Genomic DNA, 19669 nt, shown 5'->3' with positions numbered 1-19669 from the left:
GCTCCGCTGAAACGAATGGAGTGGCAATGGACATTGGTTCCGCGTCAAAATCCTGACCGAAAAAAGGTCTCCCATTGAAATCAATGGGTGCTGGTTCAACTGCGGACATCCACCTGAAGACACTCCCTCCCAACTAGGCCCATTCATTTGGGCCTAATCTGGAGCGGAGTGCAGTGACTGGATGTCGGTGCACTGGGCTACCATTTTCTTGTTCCGGAATCTGAGGCGGCCTCCGCGTGAAATTCCTGTCCAAAAACCCCGTCTGAACTCAGCCTAAGAGCATTCCACGATGTGTATCTCCTATGTATACCGCCGTATAGCCATACAAATAACAAACACCGGCCATTGGACACAAAACAAAAAATGCTGTAAAACTGAGCACTGTGCGGTTTTTTACGGTGCCCTGTATAGGAAAGAGCAGTCCAATGAATTTAAGATTTGTGCTCGCTCCTTGATATATATAGTCTCTTGCTCACGATGATAAGGATCTCTGTACCGAATATCAATTTCTGATGAGTATTCTAAAGATATTACCAAAATTCATGGTGGGGCTGGAGGAATCAAAGGTTTAATTTGAGCAAACTACATGGCTTTTGAGTAGCTCGTGGCAGTACTGCTTGGCTATCATGCTGTGGGGGGTTAACATCTGATAGGCTTCAACAGCGGCCTAGTGGTGGATCTTCATTATAACGGCATTCAGGTAAGACTGTTCACATTTGATGTGAAGATTAGTGCAGTAAGCCATCTGAGCCTCTAATGTAGATTTGAACAAAGCCCTAAACATTTCGTAAATGTTCCAAATCATGGTGGGTACACTTACCACGTGACCATCTAACTGGTCCATTTCCTCACTGGATATGACATCAAGGATATTATATGGGACATATCCCTCCTGCCCAATCCTGTTTCTTAATTTCCACCATTGCTTATTGTCCTCCAGAATCTGTAAAATAAGAGTTGTTCTTACAGATCGAGATTCCTCAGATAGGTAACATGGATCTATTTTCTTTGTTATATAGAAATTTGGGCAAGCTTACCTCCAGGACTTCATCCTTCAGCACCGACAGCTCGGTGGCATTTCGGGCGGTGAAGTCATAACGAATTTTGGCGCATTTCTGTGGCTGTGCCGGCACTGGGGCATCATAACTGTTTACAAAGAGGTTTGTAGGTAGATTTATTTTGTCCATTTGGGACCATTTTTGACCATTTTTTATATTGATGTACTTGACCTATTAGATTTAGGTCACTACCCACCTGATATTTTTGGGACTTGACTTATACTCTGGCTTCATCTCTGGGGAGAGGGTCTGTTGTTTGAATGACGGTGTCCTGTAAGGGTTTCCGTTAGGTGGAGAAAGCTGCAACACATGAGAATGGCTTTTAGAGATCACCAACTCTGGGTAGACATTTTTGAGGACAAGACGATAAAGTAGAAAAAAATCTATCTTACATTCTGGGTTCGGGGTCCATGACTGTCCTTTGACTTTGGTGGCTACAAAAAAAGAGAAGGATTCATTAATTAGGACTGCAAAACTATGGTGAGATAAAGGGAACCGGACTCATTGTAGATGTTCTCCAGATGTCATTAGACCAGTCGGGTCCTTTCACCACCAACACCAATTCCTTCCATCCTTCCATAAGTGTCACTCCACTTATTCCAGTGTGGTTGCAATTTTTCTGTAGTCCCCACCATTCCTGAATGGATTTTAAAACTGACTGCAGTTTCTCTGGGGCTTTGGATGGAAACCCCATGGGCGGACATGAGCGCAAGTGTGAACTTCCCTAAGGAACCATGTATTATCTAACCCAACCAGTGGTGTAACTAAAGTCTTGTGGGCCCCAGTGCAATCTTTGGTCCTCATCCCTACAGTGAATTTTTGATAGTGATGGTTACGAGTGCTAAGGAGTTTCATCCCCCTTAGTGTGGTTAGGGGAATCTGTGGGTCTCCTTGGCTTATGGGCCAGATGGAAGCTTCAATCTCAATACTGATGCCAGTGCTTATGGGCCCCAGTGCGACTGCACCCTCTTCACCCCTCAAGGTACGCCCCTGAACCCAAGTGAACTGAACTTGTTTACCGAGCTGAAAATGGACGTGTGAATTCATCCTTATATTAAGGTTTGAGTGCCAGCAGTATTGGTAGCTGAAATGCTGATGTCAGTGGACTGAGTGGACTTTGGGATGGAGTAACCTGAAGGAAAAGAATTTACACCAGTAAATGATTAACATACCTCATCTAGGACGAGGGGTTTAATAACCTCCGGTGGGTGACCCATATCTAGCTCCCAGGGTGCTCCTTGGAAGATTTCTATCGGAGGTATCCATCCGCTATTAAACTTTGGAATGTATTGTGGAATGATAGGCTCTCTTGGCCATTCCGCCCTGAAATATTAATAAGACAAATTTTGACTTGGATTCCTAAAATTGTCAAAAAATCATTGAAGACTGTATGTATAGAGCTGGTATAACAAATGTCATCTTGTGTACTTAATATATTATTATAATGTTCTTTCCATTTACCTAGATTTCGTCCATCTGTCTCCCAATGTCTCCCAGAGTTGCATTTCCTTTGGAGTTAGATGACCCTTCAGGAAGTCCGTGGCGTCCTTGGACAAGAGCGGGCAGGTGATTGATCTTCCTAAATCTGGTCCTCCTGAGCTCTTTACTATCTACAAGGAAGCAGGTGCAGGATACACATGTTAAGGAGGATTTCTTAGCTCTCCTGACTTGAGCATAGAGGAAAAACATAACATAGCGTTATAACAAAAGATCCATCAGATTCAAGCTTGGGACCCCAGTGCAAGAAATTTGGGTGACTTCTGAATGAAAGGGATCCTATCATTAAAACTCAATTTTTGTCCCTACCACGTAGGAATAGCCTTAAGAAAGGCTATTCTTCTCTGACCTTTAGATGTCTTCTGTGCGCCGCCGTTCGGTATAAATCCCGGTTTTCGTCGGGATGCATTGAAACTTCTAGGCCTAGGGCAAAGCCAAATGCGCATGCCCGCCGGCCACAAGAAAATGGCCGCTTACACAGTATTGTAAGTGGCCATTTTCTTGTGGCTGGCAGGCTTGTGCAGTCGGCTGCCTGAGGCCTAGAAATTTGAAGCCAGCGCTGGAAGAAGACGCCCATTCTTGAAGAAGATAGAGGCGGCGATGGAGAGTTCTCTCGCAGCATTGGGTCCGCCCCCAGTGCTGCGAGAGAAGTCATTCTCATAAAACTGGGATTTATACCGAACGGCGGCCCAGAGAAGACATCTAAAGGAAGGAGAAGAATAGCCTTTCTTAAGACTATTCCTACGTGTTAGGGACAAAAAATTGAGTTTTAATGATAGCATCCCTTTAAAGGGATTTTGTTGGAGTTAAATATTGGTGACCTATCATTAGGATAATATTCTATTAACACAATAATGATTCTGATTGCAAGATGCAATGTTCTGATATTTAATTCAATAACTCACAAGATGCAATATCCTGAGTCCATTCCATAACTACCAAGAAAGTATCTAATATGGTTGTTCCCTATGATAACGATATGCACAATGCCCATAGAAATCATCGCTATATGGCTAAAAAATGTGCCGCCATAGCGTTAACTATTATATATCAGTAGTAATAGTGCTTACCAAATCCAGTGGTCCGAATAGAAAGTGGATCAATTCAGCTGAACTGGGATTCTGAATGTGTTTTCTCAACTTGGCCTGAGAAGTAACAGTGCAGTTAACATATGGATTACACCAAGGACCCATCGCCTATGACCGTAAAAAGGAGAAGCTCGGGCAAGATGGCAACCCCCATAATCATACATACATTCCCTTTAAGCCATTAATCTGTGCATTCACTCTTCTTACATCCCAGGACTCGCTCCCTTGATCACCTTCCATATAGCTCCTCTATAAGAACCAGAACACATTGCTTCTGCATCTAAAGAATATCTTTATCCTTCCAGATCATGGAAGTGAAATAAACTGAAGATTTAGCCAATCACCCTGACAACTTTGACTCCCACTATTGTTAGCAATGCGTTTGTGGTCAGAAGAGTTGCGTTGCTCTCTCTAGGCCTTCATGTAATACAACTTTGAGGCACTGAGGTGTCTGGACCAAAGACGTAGATTTCAAATGAAGAAATGACAATGGATCCCCTACATTGTGCAAAGTGGTTTCTTACCAGCAGGTTGATGGCCAGCTTGATCTTCTGATAGCAGTCTATGAACTCTAACTCATTGGGTGGTCTGGATCGTAATGTCAGCACTCCCTCTGTGATGTGGAAAATCAGAATGAAACAAGAAGTTTGTTCATAAGTAGTTCAGTATATTATTATACCTAAATGAGCCCTCTGATAGTTGGAATACAATGTAGAAAGTTTTGACATTGACCATCAAGTATTTGCTATTCTGAGTCCAGAGGGACAGTCCTGGATTTCAGGCAATGTCCCACTTCTCTGGAAAGTCTGTTCTGATTTCAACTGTATATGTGTCCCCGGATGCAGATACAGTGTATACATAGGTGGATCAGGGAGCCTACTGTAAGTGGTTTGGTGTAAGTACACATGGCATAGTGACATGATGATGTCTCATTCACTACAAGTATGTATAGCAAATATCATGTACAATGTGCCCAGATCTGACGGGCACATTACTGTGATATTATCATGTCTGCTGCACCCCAATCTGCAGTAATCCTATAACAATAACCCATAGCACGGAGTAATTTGCTCCATTCATTGTGGGAACTGGGCTAGGCCAGAATTCATTTTGATAAGATAAGATAATTCCCCACTGTGGGATTATTTTATCTTATCAGGAGGCATCTGTGTGGGTAAGGATACTATTTCCATGCGAAGGGCTTTAAGAAGATATAAAGGGCAACACTACTGTAAGGAGGCACATAGGAGGCATCACTATGTGAAGGGGCATTGAGGGGTCTTGACTTGAGAAGAGGGTCCTAAGAGGAGATTCTTACTGTGTGGGGCACTAATGAGACAGCCTTACTGTTTTGGGAGGCATTAGGAGGCCATCTTTACTGTAAGAGGGATACTATGAGGGTATTTTGGGCATAAAATGGACAGATATGGGGGTGTTATAGGCTTGAATGAATGTTAAAAATTTGCCCTCCTTCTATTTTGTGTAAGATGAAGGAAGGTCTGCAGAACCCATTAGGATTACCCGCTGGTCCTTTCTTTTTGCTCTTTTTCCCCTTCTTTCTCTGGTTCAGTTGTTTGAAAGCTTCTGCTGCTTTTTGTAGCTTGGCCACAAATAGTTCTATGTCATCCAGCGTGCAGTTTAGGCATTGCTAAAATGATGATAGACAGAAAAAATATCATTACTATCATGCATACATCTTAAGAACACATCATTGCTTGTATAGCCTGGCCGAAAATTACGTTTTGGCACAAAATGTGACCCAACCAACACCCCCTTGCAGCCTGGGTGCTCATACACATCAAAGAAGACTCTCTGAACCTGACAATTTTGGTGTGATGGCCACCCATTTAAGGGACCATTGCTGGAATCATGTGGTCCCTGTAGATATAGCAGTGGTCCAGTATGAGCCGAATTTTGCCCAATATAATCCACATTAACTTACTGTTTCCCTCTCGATCTTCTTTGCCAATGCCTCCCGTGATTCTTCGGGTTCCTGGGACATGTTACTTCTCCGATCAAACTCTGAAAAATATTATTGGGTAGAGGTTTTAGAAGGAAAGAAGCAACTAAGAGCGAGACACATACATAAAGCAATGGGGTAGATATATCCATTGTGACGTAAATTGCACCAATTTAGGGCTAGTTCACGTTTTTCTGTGTGTGCATATTCCGTTGCGGCTGCTATGACAGGATGCTGGTGCAGTGCATGGCATCCCATTGTGGCTTTCCGCTCCGGATTAGGCTCAAATGAATGGGCCTATTCCAGAGGGTGCTGTCGCGAGGCGGATGCCGTGGCTGATTTAGCCGCGCAGCCCGCCTAAAGAAAGGGCAGCTCGCTAGTGGTCTACATAGAACACCATTGTGAGGGGACGGATTATGACGTGGATTCCGCGCCAAAATCCGCCCCCTCTTGCCCCGTGTGAATGGGGCCTTAGTAAAATTGGCAATAAATTTGGTGTAATTTGCTATGATTACCAGATACTTTCCATTATGCCACATCATGACTGGCATACTATAGATCAACAATATATGGTGCAAATCCTTAGAAGACTTGAGAACAAGTTTGGACGTTCACAATACTTAGGAATAATACAAGATTTGGCGCAGTGTGATGTCCATAGAAAATATACACCCTGAGCATGGGACCTTACCAATCTCATTTGCTGAAGATGGGGAGATGACGCGGTTCTTGTTATCTTTGGCTGGTTTGGGGGCAGTAGCGGGAGGGAGGATGGACTCTCTTTGTTTGATCCTCTCCTGGTTAACCCTATAGAATAAGTCAACGAAGACGGTTTTATCAGTACAGCGCATATAGTAAACCCACGAAAACAAGTCTATTGGACATTGGCTTGCTCTTATTTAATAGTTAGGCTACTTACAGTATCCCTGTACCTATGCAACACACATACAGTTGACCAGAACCCAAACAAAAATCTAGAAATCCATCCGTTTTTTTGTGATTTTTCTATTACTGTGTTATTCCTATGACTGTGTGTAATAAACCTTGAGCTTGTACAATATGTCACATATTTGCCGGAACGTTACAGCTTTCTTCTGTGCTAAAGTCCTTATGTGCAGGTTATACAGAACCAGGGGTAGGTATGATCTGTATTTCTGAGCTCGTCCGTTTTTGGATTTTGCATATTTATTTCCACTTTTTAATTTTATATTTTATTATAGAGTGAGCAATCCTGAAAACAAAATGTAAAATCTTGACATGTAATATAAGATAAGATAAGATAAGATAATGCTTTAATAGTCCCACCAATATGAGGAACAGGTGGGAGACTCACGGGATTTGGTAACATTTGATCCAATGCTTACTTGAGGGTCTGCAGCCGCATTTTTTTCCCATGTTTAATGTCTGCAAGCGCACTTTCTATATCTGCGTGCACCAATTCAGCCTGTGAAAATAAAGGTAGATATTATTTAGACCCTTTTCCCACCATTTCGACAAAAAAGGGAATTCTAGTGCACATGACTGTAATGGTTTTTATTATCTGCAAACAATGATCCACAAAAAACCACTTCCATATGTCATCCGAAATCACCGATCCGCACAAAGACTTATATGCTTGTATGATCCCCTGAACTAGAAGGTGCCACAAATGCAGACAAAGATAGGACAGGATTCATAATTTGCAGTACATGGCTACAGTCAGTGACATAACTAAAGTCTTGTGGGCCCGGGTGCAATCTTTTGTCCGGGGTCCCCTACCTTGATAGTGATGGGTATGGGGGCTAAGGAGTTTAATCCACCTTCGTGTGGTTAGGGGAATCTGTGAGTCTCCTTGGTTTATGGACCAGATGGAAGTTGCAAACTCAATACTGATACCAGTGCTTATGGGCCCCCTAAGGCTCCTGGGCCTGCACCTTCTGCAACTCCTAAAGTTACACCCTGGCAATGGTATGGACACAGCCACAAAAACTGCAGTTGTACGTCTGGGCCCATAGAAATGCATTTGTCCATACTTTGTTCTGTTGATCCACATACATTACAGTGTATAAAGGGATCTGTTAAAACGAATGAAAATAAAACATGACCTATATGAATGGATATTGTGGATCGAACTGCGCTACCACTGGTGAACAGTAGATGGCATTATACAGATAGGATTTTGCAGGTTTCAGGGACCTGCTATCTGAACACCAATAAATAGGAGTTTAAAGGGGAGTCAGAACAACAGAGCTTTAAAGTTTTTGCCTGGCCTAAAGGATAAAGTCACAATAATACAGGTCACGGATAGGGACCTTTGGCTCAGGAAGACCAGTGCCTAAAAAGTAACATGTATGACAAGTGTTCGCAAACTATTGTGTTCGCCGTAATATAATAATTCTGAAGAATCTTTAGATGTCTGTGTTAGGCACGGTTCACATCACATTTGACATATGGCGCCACATAAATGCTGCATTTAGGCTGTGGCAGAAACACGACGGGCAAAAACCGCGGCGCTTTATAGTCCCTACAAAGTGGATGGGTTTGCAGAAAAATACATGCAATGGAAAAGTTGTGATTTCCAAAACCATTGCATTTTTGGAAATCACAGCATGTCCATTATACCTACAGAATCGCCGGCGGTTTCCCTATAGATATAGTTGAAAAACCGCCATGCATTGCCGGTGTCCACTTCTCATATCCGTACTCATATAATGTTTGCAGCGGATTCCACCACTAGAGTACAGACTATTTTGGGATTTGTTGCCCATAGGGTTCTCTATGACTATATGACCTATGCCTTTATTGCTTGCTGAATCTGAAATGGCGCCATATAACTGCTAGAAGTAAATACCGTACCATGTGAACAGTCAGGGCACACTTCTCTTTTTGTAGATATTTTTATACCTCTGGGCATTCATTTACATACTGACTGCTCGTGAGAAAGAACAAAGGACTACCTGTTGTATCTGTCGCCAGAGAATAGGCTCCATATTGAAACGAAGGTGTGAACAGAGCCCTAAGGAGAACGCTATCGATTTCCTATTTTTTGGATAAATTAATAGAATAATAATAAGAACGCCTGACTGCTCTTTATTGCCTGCTGCTATCATGTGGATGTATATTGTATGTGATTTCTCCACATACCCAGGAAGGCCTGTATCTCTTATCTGGCAAACATGTACCTTGTACCTATTACACCTGTTCTTATACCTAATATTTAGCTGCGTACACTGTGAAGTACACTAAAGAGTTAAAGTCAAAGCCATATTGTTTAGGTGACCAAGTACTAAAATCACTGGGGTGATCCTAATCTTCACCGATCCCCCGGCGACTCCTGTTCTGACAATTACAAGGCCCTAGGTCTAGAAGTTTGAACTCAGCGCTGGAAGAAGACGCGTGAAGAAGCCATTCCTGAAGAAGATGGAGACGGCGCTGGTTCTCTCGCAGCATTGGGGACGCCCCCAGTGCTGTTTGAGTGCTGGGGCCCACCCCCAGTGCTGCGAGAGAACGGTGAAAACTGGGATTTCTACTGAACAGCGGCGTGGAGAAGACATCTAAAGGTAGGCCTAAGCCTAAGGCTATTTCTACGACAAAAAAAATTGATTTTAATGGTTGAATCCCTTTAAAGGTGATAACTTTATTAAAAAAAGTGGTCTCTACTTTATTGTTTCTCGCAGCACAAGGGAAATGACTGCTCCGTCAATCATTGGTCGCAGTGATCGACCTGAACAGAATTTCCTATGTGCCCAGAACCAAAATGAGACCTGGGAAACGGTAAGTATTGTGTATTATGGAGCATATATTTTGTGGAAACCATTATTCTCATTTGTCCACTTACCTCCATCTCACAGTTGAAGAAATGTATATCAGGTTTGCTTTGGTCAGGCTCCTGACATACTAGAAGAAGGAGATGAGGATATCGATGAGGACCTGGAAGGCTGCGGCATTGGAGGACGATGGAGAGGGGAAAATGTTCCAGTTCTTCCTGTGATACAAACAACACAATAGTGTTTGTCATTGTATATCTTGTTATACGGTCAACATCTTCTTCTGAACAGGGACTATCCTCATGCTCCTGGACTCCTGTCTATATGTATACTGGTAGTGTCAGTGGTTACATTTGGCTGAACGCACCATAAACTAAGAAATTGTCTGACCCAGAATGTGGGACAAAAAAACCCACTGTTACTCACCTCTTCTGGCTTCGGAAGGCTTCAGGCCTACTTGGTGACTCCTCAGACGTCACATGGGCCGGAGCTTGCATCCATATGCGTCGCGATGCAAGTTCCTGCTCATGTGACGTCCCGTACATCATTAAAGATGGCCGACATCTGCAGGGAGTGCACTGGAGCCAGGGAGAGGTAAGTAACTGTGTTTTTTTATGTTTGTATCCTCCCCTGGGTCTCCGATTATTATATTCTGGGGTCTGAAAAGTATAATAATTGTTCATGGGTTGTCCATAATGGGGCATAATAGTATGTGTGTGCAGGGGCCACTATGGGGCATAATACTGTGTGCAGGGGCCACTATGGGGCATAATACTGTGTGCAGGGGTCACTATGCGGCATAATACTGTGTGCAGGGGCCACTATGGGGCATAATACTGTGTGCAGGGGACACTATGGGGGATAATACTGTGTGCAGGGGCCACTATGGGGCATAAATTATTAGAGCATTCCCCCTAAAAAATGTTTCCCATTGTAAGCCCTGGGTCGTGTACAGTATCTAGAAGCATTATACCTGAGTGACACAGTCTAGAAGACTGATTGTTGTGTTCATTACTTGAAGAACCATCTCCTGGGCCCAGATCTTGTCCTTTGATTCCAATTGAAATAACTGCTTTATGGCGTCTTCCACCGTGCCGAGGGAATCATTCTTATCCATCAAAAATGTTGCCAGATGCTAAGAAGACGAGGAGAAATAAATATGAAGTTTTGCACAATTTGTGAAGAACATTGCAGGGAAATCAATAGAAATAGACACTATTGTGGTACATTACAATGACTGAAATCCAAATGGTGAAAGATTACATTAAAACACAACTTTTAGTCAAAGTCTAAAAAATGCAGGTGTCAGAAAGCTAAACAAGGGGTCATTCATGAGCATCGGCAAGTTAGTTGGTGGTCAAGACATTTACGTTGAAAACAAGGACCAACAAAACCGTAGTCAAGTAACTCCAATACTGCATCCAACAATTCTCCTTCAAGATGTAATGGCGGATTCATTGTACAAGTTCAAGAGGGGCCTGGACACCTTCTTGGAAGTGAAAATATTACAGGTCATGAGTATAAGTTGATCCAGGATTTTATACTGATTTTCATATTTGGAGTTGGGAAGGATTTTTTTTCCCTTGACATGGGACAATGGGCATCATCTCATGGGATTTTTTGCCTTCCCCTGGATCAACACATAGGGTTATAGGCAGGGGTGAACCTTTCCTAACTTCTGCCTGAGGCGAACTATAGAAAAGTGCTCCCCCCCAAAAAAAAACCATACCCAACATGGCTATCTTTGATTGCGAAATGGGGCCCCCTTAATATTGTAGAATATGCTCCCCCATTTGTAGATCAAAAATCCTCTTTTTTGGCCCCCACACAGTGCACGCATCCGAACATTGTTTAGCGTTGCGATATAAGAGCAGCGCCTCCTATAGGTGGCAGCAGAGGCCGGCCTGGACAGGAATGTGGATGGGTGAGTAAATTATCGGCTGCAACCTATTGCAATAATACAATAAGTAGCACCCAATTAGAAAAATAATACCACCCGCCAGTTTTTGCCATGAGATGCCGCCTGAGGTCGCCTTATGGAAGGTGAGTCCTGGTTATAGATTGGATTTGATAGACCTGTGTCCTCTTCCAACCTCATCTACTATGTTAGGGGGCCTTCAAACTTGACCTGCTGGGTCTCCGTCCTATTCCCTAGGTCAGTGATGGCGAACCTTTTTGAGACCGAGTGCCTAAACTGCAACCCAAAACCAAATAAATTATCACGGAGTGCCAACACGGCAATTTAACCTTAAAACTCTGTGGGTCCACAATTGCGGACCCACAAATTACAGTCATGTGACTGGGGCTTTACAGATCTTGTACTGAAAGGTAAAGGTCTCTGCATTCTGTACTTTTAAACAATTAATTTTCACTATTTACATCGCACAGGATCTGTTTTATAGTTACCGTGCAATGTTATTACATCCTGTACTAATTTCACGTCTGCTATAAAACAAATACTGTGTGATATACATAGTGAGGGGACCCCACACAGTACAATCTGCCCCTCAGTGGCCCCCCCACACAGTACAATCTGCCCCTCAGTGGCCCCCCACACAGTACAATCTGCCCCTCAGTGGCCCCCCACACAGTACAATCTGGCCCACAGTGGCCCCCACACAGGATTATACCTGTATACTCCACAGTAGCCCCCTCCCACACAGCATGAACTGGTCCACAGTAGCCCCCTCCCACACAGTATGAACTGGTCCACAGTAGCTCCCTCCCACACAGCATGAACTGGTCCACAGTAGCCCCCTCCCACACAACATGAACTGGTCCACAGTAGCCCCCTCCCACACAGCATGAACTGGTCCACAGTAGCCCCCTCCCACACAGCATGAACTGGTCCACAGTAGCCCCCTCCCACACAACATGAAATGGTCCACAGTAGCCCCCTCCCACACAACATGAAATGGTCCACAGTAGCCCCCTCCCACACAACATGAAATGGTCCACAGTAGCCCCCTCCCACACAACATGAAATGGTCCACAGTAGCCCCCTCCCACACAGCATGAAATGGTCCAGAGTAGCCCCCTCCCACACAACATGAACTGGTCCACAGTAGCCCCCTCCCACAGAGCATGAAAGATCCACAGTAGCAGCATAAAATGGTCCACAGTAGCCCCCTACCCGCACAGCATGAAAGTCTACAGTAGCCCCCTCCCATACAGCATAAAATGGTCCACAGTAGCCCCCTACCCGCACAGCATGAAAGTCTACAGTAGCCCCCTCCCACACAACATGAAAGATCCACAGTAGCCCCCTCCCATACAGCATAAAATGGTCCACAGTAGCCCCCTACCCACACAGCATGAAAGTCTACAGTAGCCCCCTCCTACACAACATGAAATGTCTACCGTTGCCCCCCTCCCCTGACAGTGCAAACAAACACAATATAGTTACCTGAAGAGCTGCCGGGTGTTCTCTCTTCTGTTCACTGCGCGTGCTGATGACTTACGTCATCACGCCCGCGCTTGTTCAGAGGTCACACTCTGTAGTCAGTGTAGGCCGCGTAGTACGCGTGGCCTACACTGAGCTACACTGACAGCTTTCAGCTGGATGCGCATTTGCACAACCAGCTGAAGGCAGCGATCGCTCACTAACGGGGAATCCTGCATCGGATTCGCCGTTAGTGAGCGATCAGGGCGACAGCACGCGTGCCAGCAGAGGGGGCTCTGCGTGCCCTCTCTGGCACGCGTGCCATAGGTTCGCCATCACTGCCCTAGGGAAACTGGATAGGGGATGGCTTCCTGGAGGTCAGTTTTAAAAAATATTCACTTGAATGAGAAACCGTCTGTGTCCATATCCGGCCTCTCCACGGGGAAACCATTTTTTTGGTGTCTCTCCTATAGGGGACCAAAATCTGAAGTAAAAGACTGAAAACTGTTTTTTTTTTAGTGCCAAGGATTTCTTTTAACTCAGAGGGTTGCTATTTCCGTAGCCTTACATGACAAGGATTGTGTCACTACGTATTTGGCTTCCGGACCATCGCGGATGGATTAGGCCATCTGTTATTGGACAACTTTATGACCCTTAGACCGCAGTCCTTATAATCTTATCTAAGGTTGATGATTTATATGAACTTGGTAAGCCTCAAAACGTATTATTATTACATTGCAATTAAAATTTTTATGATGTTCACAAAGTGTACCCTTGTGTATTTCTGATCCAGATCATAAGGTAAGAACAAACCCATTGACATGAGACAAGTCTTGGTGTTCAAAAAACTCTGTCAACAGGGTCTAAGACCCTAAATTTCTTGCTGACCTGCTCAATTTTTGGTTTAAGACTGACTTAGAGGTGGTACTTAGCCAAGGGGGTGGGGCTTACTATGTTTTCCTTCTAATCATGGAGGCTTTGGCTCCAGCCACTTATCTGACAGAGAGGTTGAGGGCCATCTACTTCCAAAGACTCTCTGCCCACATCCCAGACTTCATATCTGCAGACGAGAAGAGGAAACTCTACATCCTACTGGGAGAAGAAGAGGCCACTGTGGAGATCGCTGTCCAATACGTGTCCAGCTGTCACCAAACAAGAGGAAGATGAGACCCCACGGACTGTTATACCCCAAACCACCCGCCCAATACCCCACCCCACCTCACCTCCCCATATAGCGGCCACCAACTAAGAGGAAGATGAGACTCCACGGACTGTTATACCCCAAATCAACCCCCTAAGGCTACTAGGCCCAGATGCGACTGCCCCTTAAGTTATACAACTATATATCAGCCCATCTGCAATACATATGATATAAGTACCTTGGTGGCCTTGTTTTAGGATGTGCCGCAGCTGGTGCCTAGCTGATGGTGACAGCTCAGGAAGACCGAAGGAATAACAAAATTGAAATAAGGTATCTAGGAGGGCATAGATGGGAGCATTAACACATTTGGAAGCCCTTTTTTTCTCAAAAAGGGCTTTTGTGCAAGGAAAAAACTTTAAGAGAAGAAGTCCTGGAGGTTTTAAAAACTTTGGGGAGATTTTCTAGGTTTGGAACAAATCACAGTGCACAATTGTGTCCCATGTGCCAGTTATACCCTGTCTACCTGTAAGTATTTGGATACCGGTGGTCGAATAGAAAAACCACATTTATTCCTATTGAATAGTTGGTAGACCCCAGCAGACACTTCCTTACGGATGGTATTGATGGACACAATACTCCCGGATGCCTGGTGACACTCCTGGTGTATGTGAGCCATCGGTTGGGTGCGGTTTCTCTGGCCAGCACTCGTCGGTCTCTATCTCCCAGTTTCGGGGGTCTGCCGACTCGGGGGACATTCCGACAATCACCGTTCACCTTCCACTTCGTCATCACATAGGCCACTGTCGATTTTGGGTAATTCAGTTCGCTTGCTATGTCCCTTAAGGAGCGACCATTTCTGTGGTACCCCACAATTCTCAAAATCGGACAACTCAGCACTTCGTGCCATCTTGTATACGACTAATGCCAATGCTGTTTCCTATTTAACGGCGGAAGGTGTGACGTACATCACAACCGCAGATATCTTCATTTGCATGGGTGTCCATATACATATTGGTAGACAGTGTAATACTGATAGTCTTATGTGGCGGAGGAACTTTTTGGCTCATTTTAGGCTTGTTTTTTTTCTCTCTTAACTATATGTTACACATCTCACATGCTCAAATAACACACAAAATCCTACCAGACCTGTTTAGAAACATGAATCTTATGTTTTTACATCTTTATGTTTGCATTTATATAGTTGGAACTGAACTATGTCCTGTCCGTGTTCACGAGGAGCCAAACTAGGATAACTAGATCTGCCCACAAAACCTTCTCTGGTTCCCAGGCCCTAGGCTGTGCAAGCTGAAATTGAAGGCTTGGGAATGTATAGAACATACGTGTGGGAGACTGCAAGATAGATAGTGCAAAAGGATAAAAAGTGCCTGTTCACACCACGTGTTTGGCTTCCATTGAACATATACCCTGGGCCTGGGATGTTAATTGTTAAAAGGGTCAAATACTACACCCATAGTGTAGTATTGGTAAAACATTTATTTACTGGATACCATCCTATGGAATGCTTTTCTAGGCAAAGACTGGGCCCCCAGCTAACTTTTGACTTGGGCCCCCCCTCCACCAAAGCATAGCACACCCTTTCCTGGGTCCCATACAGTACAACACCCCATTTACACACACTATAATGTCCCATAGTGGCCTCCAGACAGTATAATGTCCCATAGTGGACTCTCCAGACAGTATAATGTCTCATAGGGGCCCCTCCAGACAATATAATGCCCCACAGAGGCCCCTCCAGACAGTATAATGTCCCATAGTGGCCTCCAGACAGTATAATGTCCCATAGAGGCCCCTCCAGACAGTATAATGTCCCATAGTGGACCCTCCAGACAGTATAATGTCCCATAGTGGCCCCTGCAGACAGTATAATGTCCCATAGTGGCCCCTGCAGACAGTATAATGTCCCATAGTGGACCCTCCAGACAGTATAATGTCCCATAGTGGACCCTCCAGACAGTATAATGTCTCATAGGGGCTCCTCCAGACAATATAATGCCCCACAGAGGCCCCTCCAGACAGTATAATGTCCCATAGTGGCCCCTCCAGACAGTATAATGTCCCATAGTGGCCCCTCCAGACAGTATAATGTCCCATAGTGGCCCCTCCAGACAGTATAATGTCCCATAGTGGCCTCTCCAGACAATGAAATGTCCCATAGTGGCCCCTCCAGACAGTATAATGTCCCATAATGGCCCCTCCACACAGTATAATGTCCCATAGTGGACACTCCAGACAGTATAATGACCCTGCACCCCGTCAGGCCCCTAATATCCTAGTCCTCATGGCAGTCCCTACCGCTGCCACGTGTTATTTCATAAACTGATCTGCCATTGTGGTATCAACCTTTACAAATGCCTTTAGCTTTAAGGACGTGTCTTATTATAAAATGTACAGTGCCCATTGTAAGTCCCACTGAAAGAGTCCTTGTCCTGTGACTAGAGATAGACGAACCTCTCAGGGTTCGTTTTGGGTTCATATGGCTCGGGTCCAAAATTTGTTTTGGTTTGACCAAGTTTGGAACAAACCACACCTTAAAATGGCTGAAACCTAGTGTAGGACACTGACAAGGTTCCTAGGAACCTATCTATTCAATTTCTAGCTCCCATCCAACGTTATGTCAAAGTGAAGGTGACATTATTAGACTCCGGGGTCTCTTCAGATACCAGAATATAATAAGTGGAGGCCCATGAGATCTGAGCTCTGAAGAGTGGGGTCTGAGATGAATCTCGATTTGTTCAATCTTGTAAAAAAAAAATTAAAAAAAATTGGAATATTGTGGTCGAATCCAGCTCAGTACGAATCGGTTCACCCATCTCTACCCGTTATCCCTTGACTTGCACATACCCATAGACTGGTTTCGCGCCGTTCAGTCCATTGCTATTACTTTCCTGTAGTGTACTGTCAAGTGGGAGGCCCTCCAATACCCAGAGATAATGCTGTCCAACTGAGAGTCGCCCACTAGACCGTATACTTGTATTGGGAGCTGAAAGTGACAGCCCTGATATCTTTTGTTAGGGTGCTAGAGAAAAATAATACAGCATGGGGTTCAATTAATATATAGGTATACACTGAAGCGGAAAGAGGTCCTTTTTAAAGGTTCCCAAAAATTGGACCCAAGGCATGCTGAAGATTGCCAGAGCGCAGGAGAGGTGAGTAACACTAGTTTTTATGTCCCCTCACCTCCCCTGGCCCTCTGATCATTATATTCCGGGGTCTGAAAAGACCCCTGAGTATTATGATAGCAGTGCTTGTTGGGGTTCGCGGGTCCGCGGCCTCACTTACCGATTCCCGCTTCCCAGGCTGCCATGTAACATGCAGTGTGACATGGGAAATGTAACATGTCATCCATAGCCTGCTATGTGCCCATACTGGACCTCCACGCACCACTGATTTTAAACAGATGCAATTCTAAATTTTCTTTCTCTGCCATGTTCATTTGGCATTTGGAGTAATCTCTCAATGACGGATTCTTTTTTGGGAAAATCTGACATCTCGTATCAGCCACAGACAAAAACAGTCCAACCAAAACCTATAGCTATGAATGCTCTCTAAGGATACGGGAAGGGCCATTGCTATGTCATTCAATAGACTTTGGGAATTTCTGAACAACTAAAATTTCATTTAAAGGTATTAGAGAATACAACGCACGAATCCCTGTAAGGCTGCGAGCAGTATCTCCCCGTGTATAGAGAAATATTGCTTGCAACATAATTCAGGCATAGTATAGACGGCGTACATTAAATGAGACGCCAATTATTATAAAGATTAATATTAATTATTATCTTAATTTCCCCCATTGTGTCTTCTTTGGCCGTGCAGGTAAGTAGCCACAAGACTCCAGACTATGTGTGATAGTTGCGCAAACACGTCATGACTCTTGTTCCATATACACATGGTTTGGTCCAGGGTGGAGGAGCAGGCACCTCCGTGGTTTATTGATTAAGACTAATGAACTGGTGAGGCAATAAGCCACGTGTGATTTATGGCGGCGGAGGTGGATGGCCGGGTTGTTAGGAAATGCTCTTGTGCTGGTTCTGATAAGCGTTGCTGTGTATGAAGGGCCCTCTGCCAACCTCCTGTCATTCTACCTGTGAACTCTCCCTCCTACTCGCTCCTCCTAACAAAGGTCACGTCTGCTCATCACCTTTGGACAATCCGATGCCATTCGAAGGAGTGGCTTTGGATTGCAGGAATCAACCTTTGAGCTGAATGTGCTTTCCCCTGTCACTAGGATATGGAAAGCAAACCCTGCACTGCAGAGCTGCTTAAATGTCACCTGCATGCTATCCGCTGTCACTCCGGAGATACCTGCAGCTCACCCTTCACTCCCTATTAATAGAACTGTCCTTTGTGATGGGGGATTTATATTGTCTGTGGCCATTACTGAGACTTCCACGTGGTTACACGCATACTTGTCTACCTTTATAAGCAACAGATTATATAATGTCCAACTAACAAGTCACCTATAGTCTACTGTGTAATTTATCTATGGAAGAATATTCATGGGCACAACACCATAGCTAAAGATTATCCATGTGTAGTAGTGTACATTCATATGAGTATACTGGGATCTATCTATCTATCTATCTATCTATCTATCTATCTATCTATCTCTATTTATTTAATACAAAGTAAATTGCTATAAGAGGGACTTCGTGCCTGGTTCCTGGGCTGGCACCAAACCCTGTCTATTGTATCTATCTCCTATCTATCTATCTATCTATCTATCTATCTATCTATCTATCTATCTATCTATCTCATATCTATCTATCTATCTATCTATCTATCTATTATCTATCTATCTATCTATCTATCTATCTATCTATCTATCTCCTATCTATCTATCTATCTATCTATCTATCTATATCCTATCTATCTATCTATCTATCTATCTATTATCTATCTATCTATCTATCTATCTATCTATCTATCTCATATCTATCTATCTATCTATCTATCTATCTATCTATCTATCTATCTCCTATCTATCTATCTATCTATCTATCTATCTATCTATCTATCTATCTATCTATTATCTATCTATCTATCTATCTATCTATCTATCTATCTATCTATCTCATCATCTATTTATCGGCTGCGGCGTTTTTGCAATGGGCAAATTGCAACGTTTACGTGCAGCCTTAGCCCCAAGCAGAAATTGTTCATGTCTCTGGGTTCATACCATGCCCATATACAAAATACAAAATCAGGTAGCACTCCGAGGGATAGAAAAGAAAAAGTGGGGTCCTTTATTTTCCCATTTGTGCAGTATTTCAGTGCTTGCAATGCCATCTGATTTAATCTATCTTTCTATCTATCTATCTATCTATCTATCTATCTATCTATCTATCTATCTATCTGTGTCCTTTGTCATTACTTCATCACTATGTCTCCATCAATTCAACAGACCTGGTTTCAATCTATCTGGCTTACCATAGATATTATCGATCATATTATTACCATATCTCTCTATCTATCTATCCCACTATGTTAACTATGCATTAGTCCATATACACCGCCAAATCTATATAAATCCAGACATCTATAAAGCATGCACAGTCTGATAATGCTGGTACTCCATGTAATAGGAATAGAATGCAGCACATACAGAAGAAAATCTACATAGACTATTCCACAAACCCATTCTGAAATCTTAGAATCCACAGAATCCTGAATCGTATGCATTATATAAGACAAGCAATAAACATATTGACACAATATCAGCTATAGGGCTCGTTCACATCTGCGTCGTCGGTCCTTATTGCAGGTTTCCGTTTCC

The 19669-nt window shown here is 43.7% G+C and overlaps 1 protein-coding gene across 2 annotated transcripts in view; it reads right to left on the bottom strand.

Moving 5' to 3' along the window:
• EPS8L2 (EPS8 signaling adaptor L2) overlaps window positions 1-19669 on the bottom strand; it is a 65657-nt gene that overhangs the window by 3224 nt on the left and 42764 nt on the right. For both annotated transcript variants that reach the window (XM_075281238.1, XM_075281239.1), the window contains 14 exons: window positions 10323-10484; window positions 9421-9567; window positions 6968-7047; window positions 6295-6410; window positions 5586-5665; window positions 5165-5291; window positions 4168-4256; window positions 3626-3700; window positions 2520-2668; window positions 2231-2381; window positions 1451-1492; window positions 1255-1358; window positions 1038-1146; window positions 821-943 (listed from right to left, as the gene is read on the bottom strand). In XM_075281238.1, the coding sequence (XP_075137339.1) occupies window positions 821-943; window positions 1038-1146; window positions 1255-1358; window positions 1451-1492; window positions 2231-2381; window positions 2520-2668; window positions 3626-3700; window positions 4168-4256; window positions 5165-5291; window positions 5586-5665; window positions 6295-6410; window positions 6968-7047; window positions 9421-9567; window positions 10323-10484 (1554 nt within the window). The remainder of the gene's footprint in view (window positions 1-820; window positions 944-1037; window positions 1147-1254; window positions 1359-1450; window positions 1493-2230; window positions 2382-2519; window positions 2669-3625; window positions 3701-4167; window positions 4257-5164; window positions 5292-5585; window positions 5666-6294; window positions 6411-6967; window positions 7048-9420; window positions 9568-10322; window positions 10485-19669) is intronic.

This window comes from Leptodactylus fuscus, chromosome 7, assembly GCF_031893055.1.
Source record: "Leptodactylus fuscus isolate aLepFus1 chromosome 7, aLepFus1.hap2, whole genome shotgun sequence".
NCBI lineage: Eukaryota > Metazoa > Chordata > Amphibia > Anura > Leptodactylidae > Leptodactylus > Leptodactylus fuscus.
Note: the sequence above shows the minus strand (reverse complement) of the source record. Positions and strands in the feature narration are given on the sequence as shown.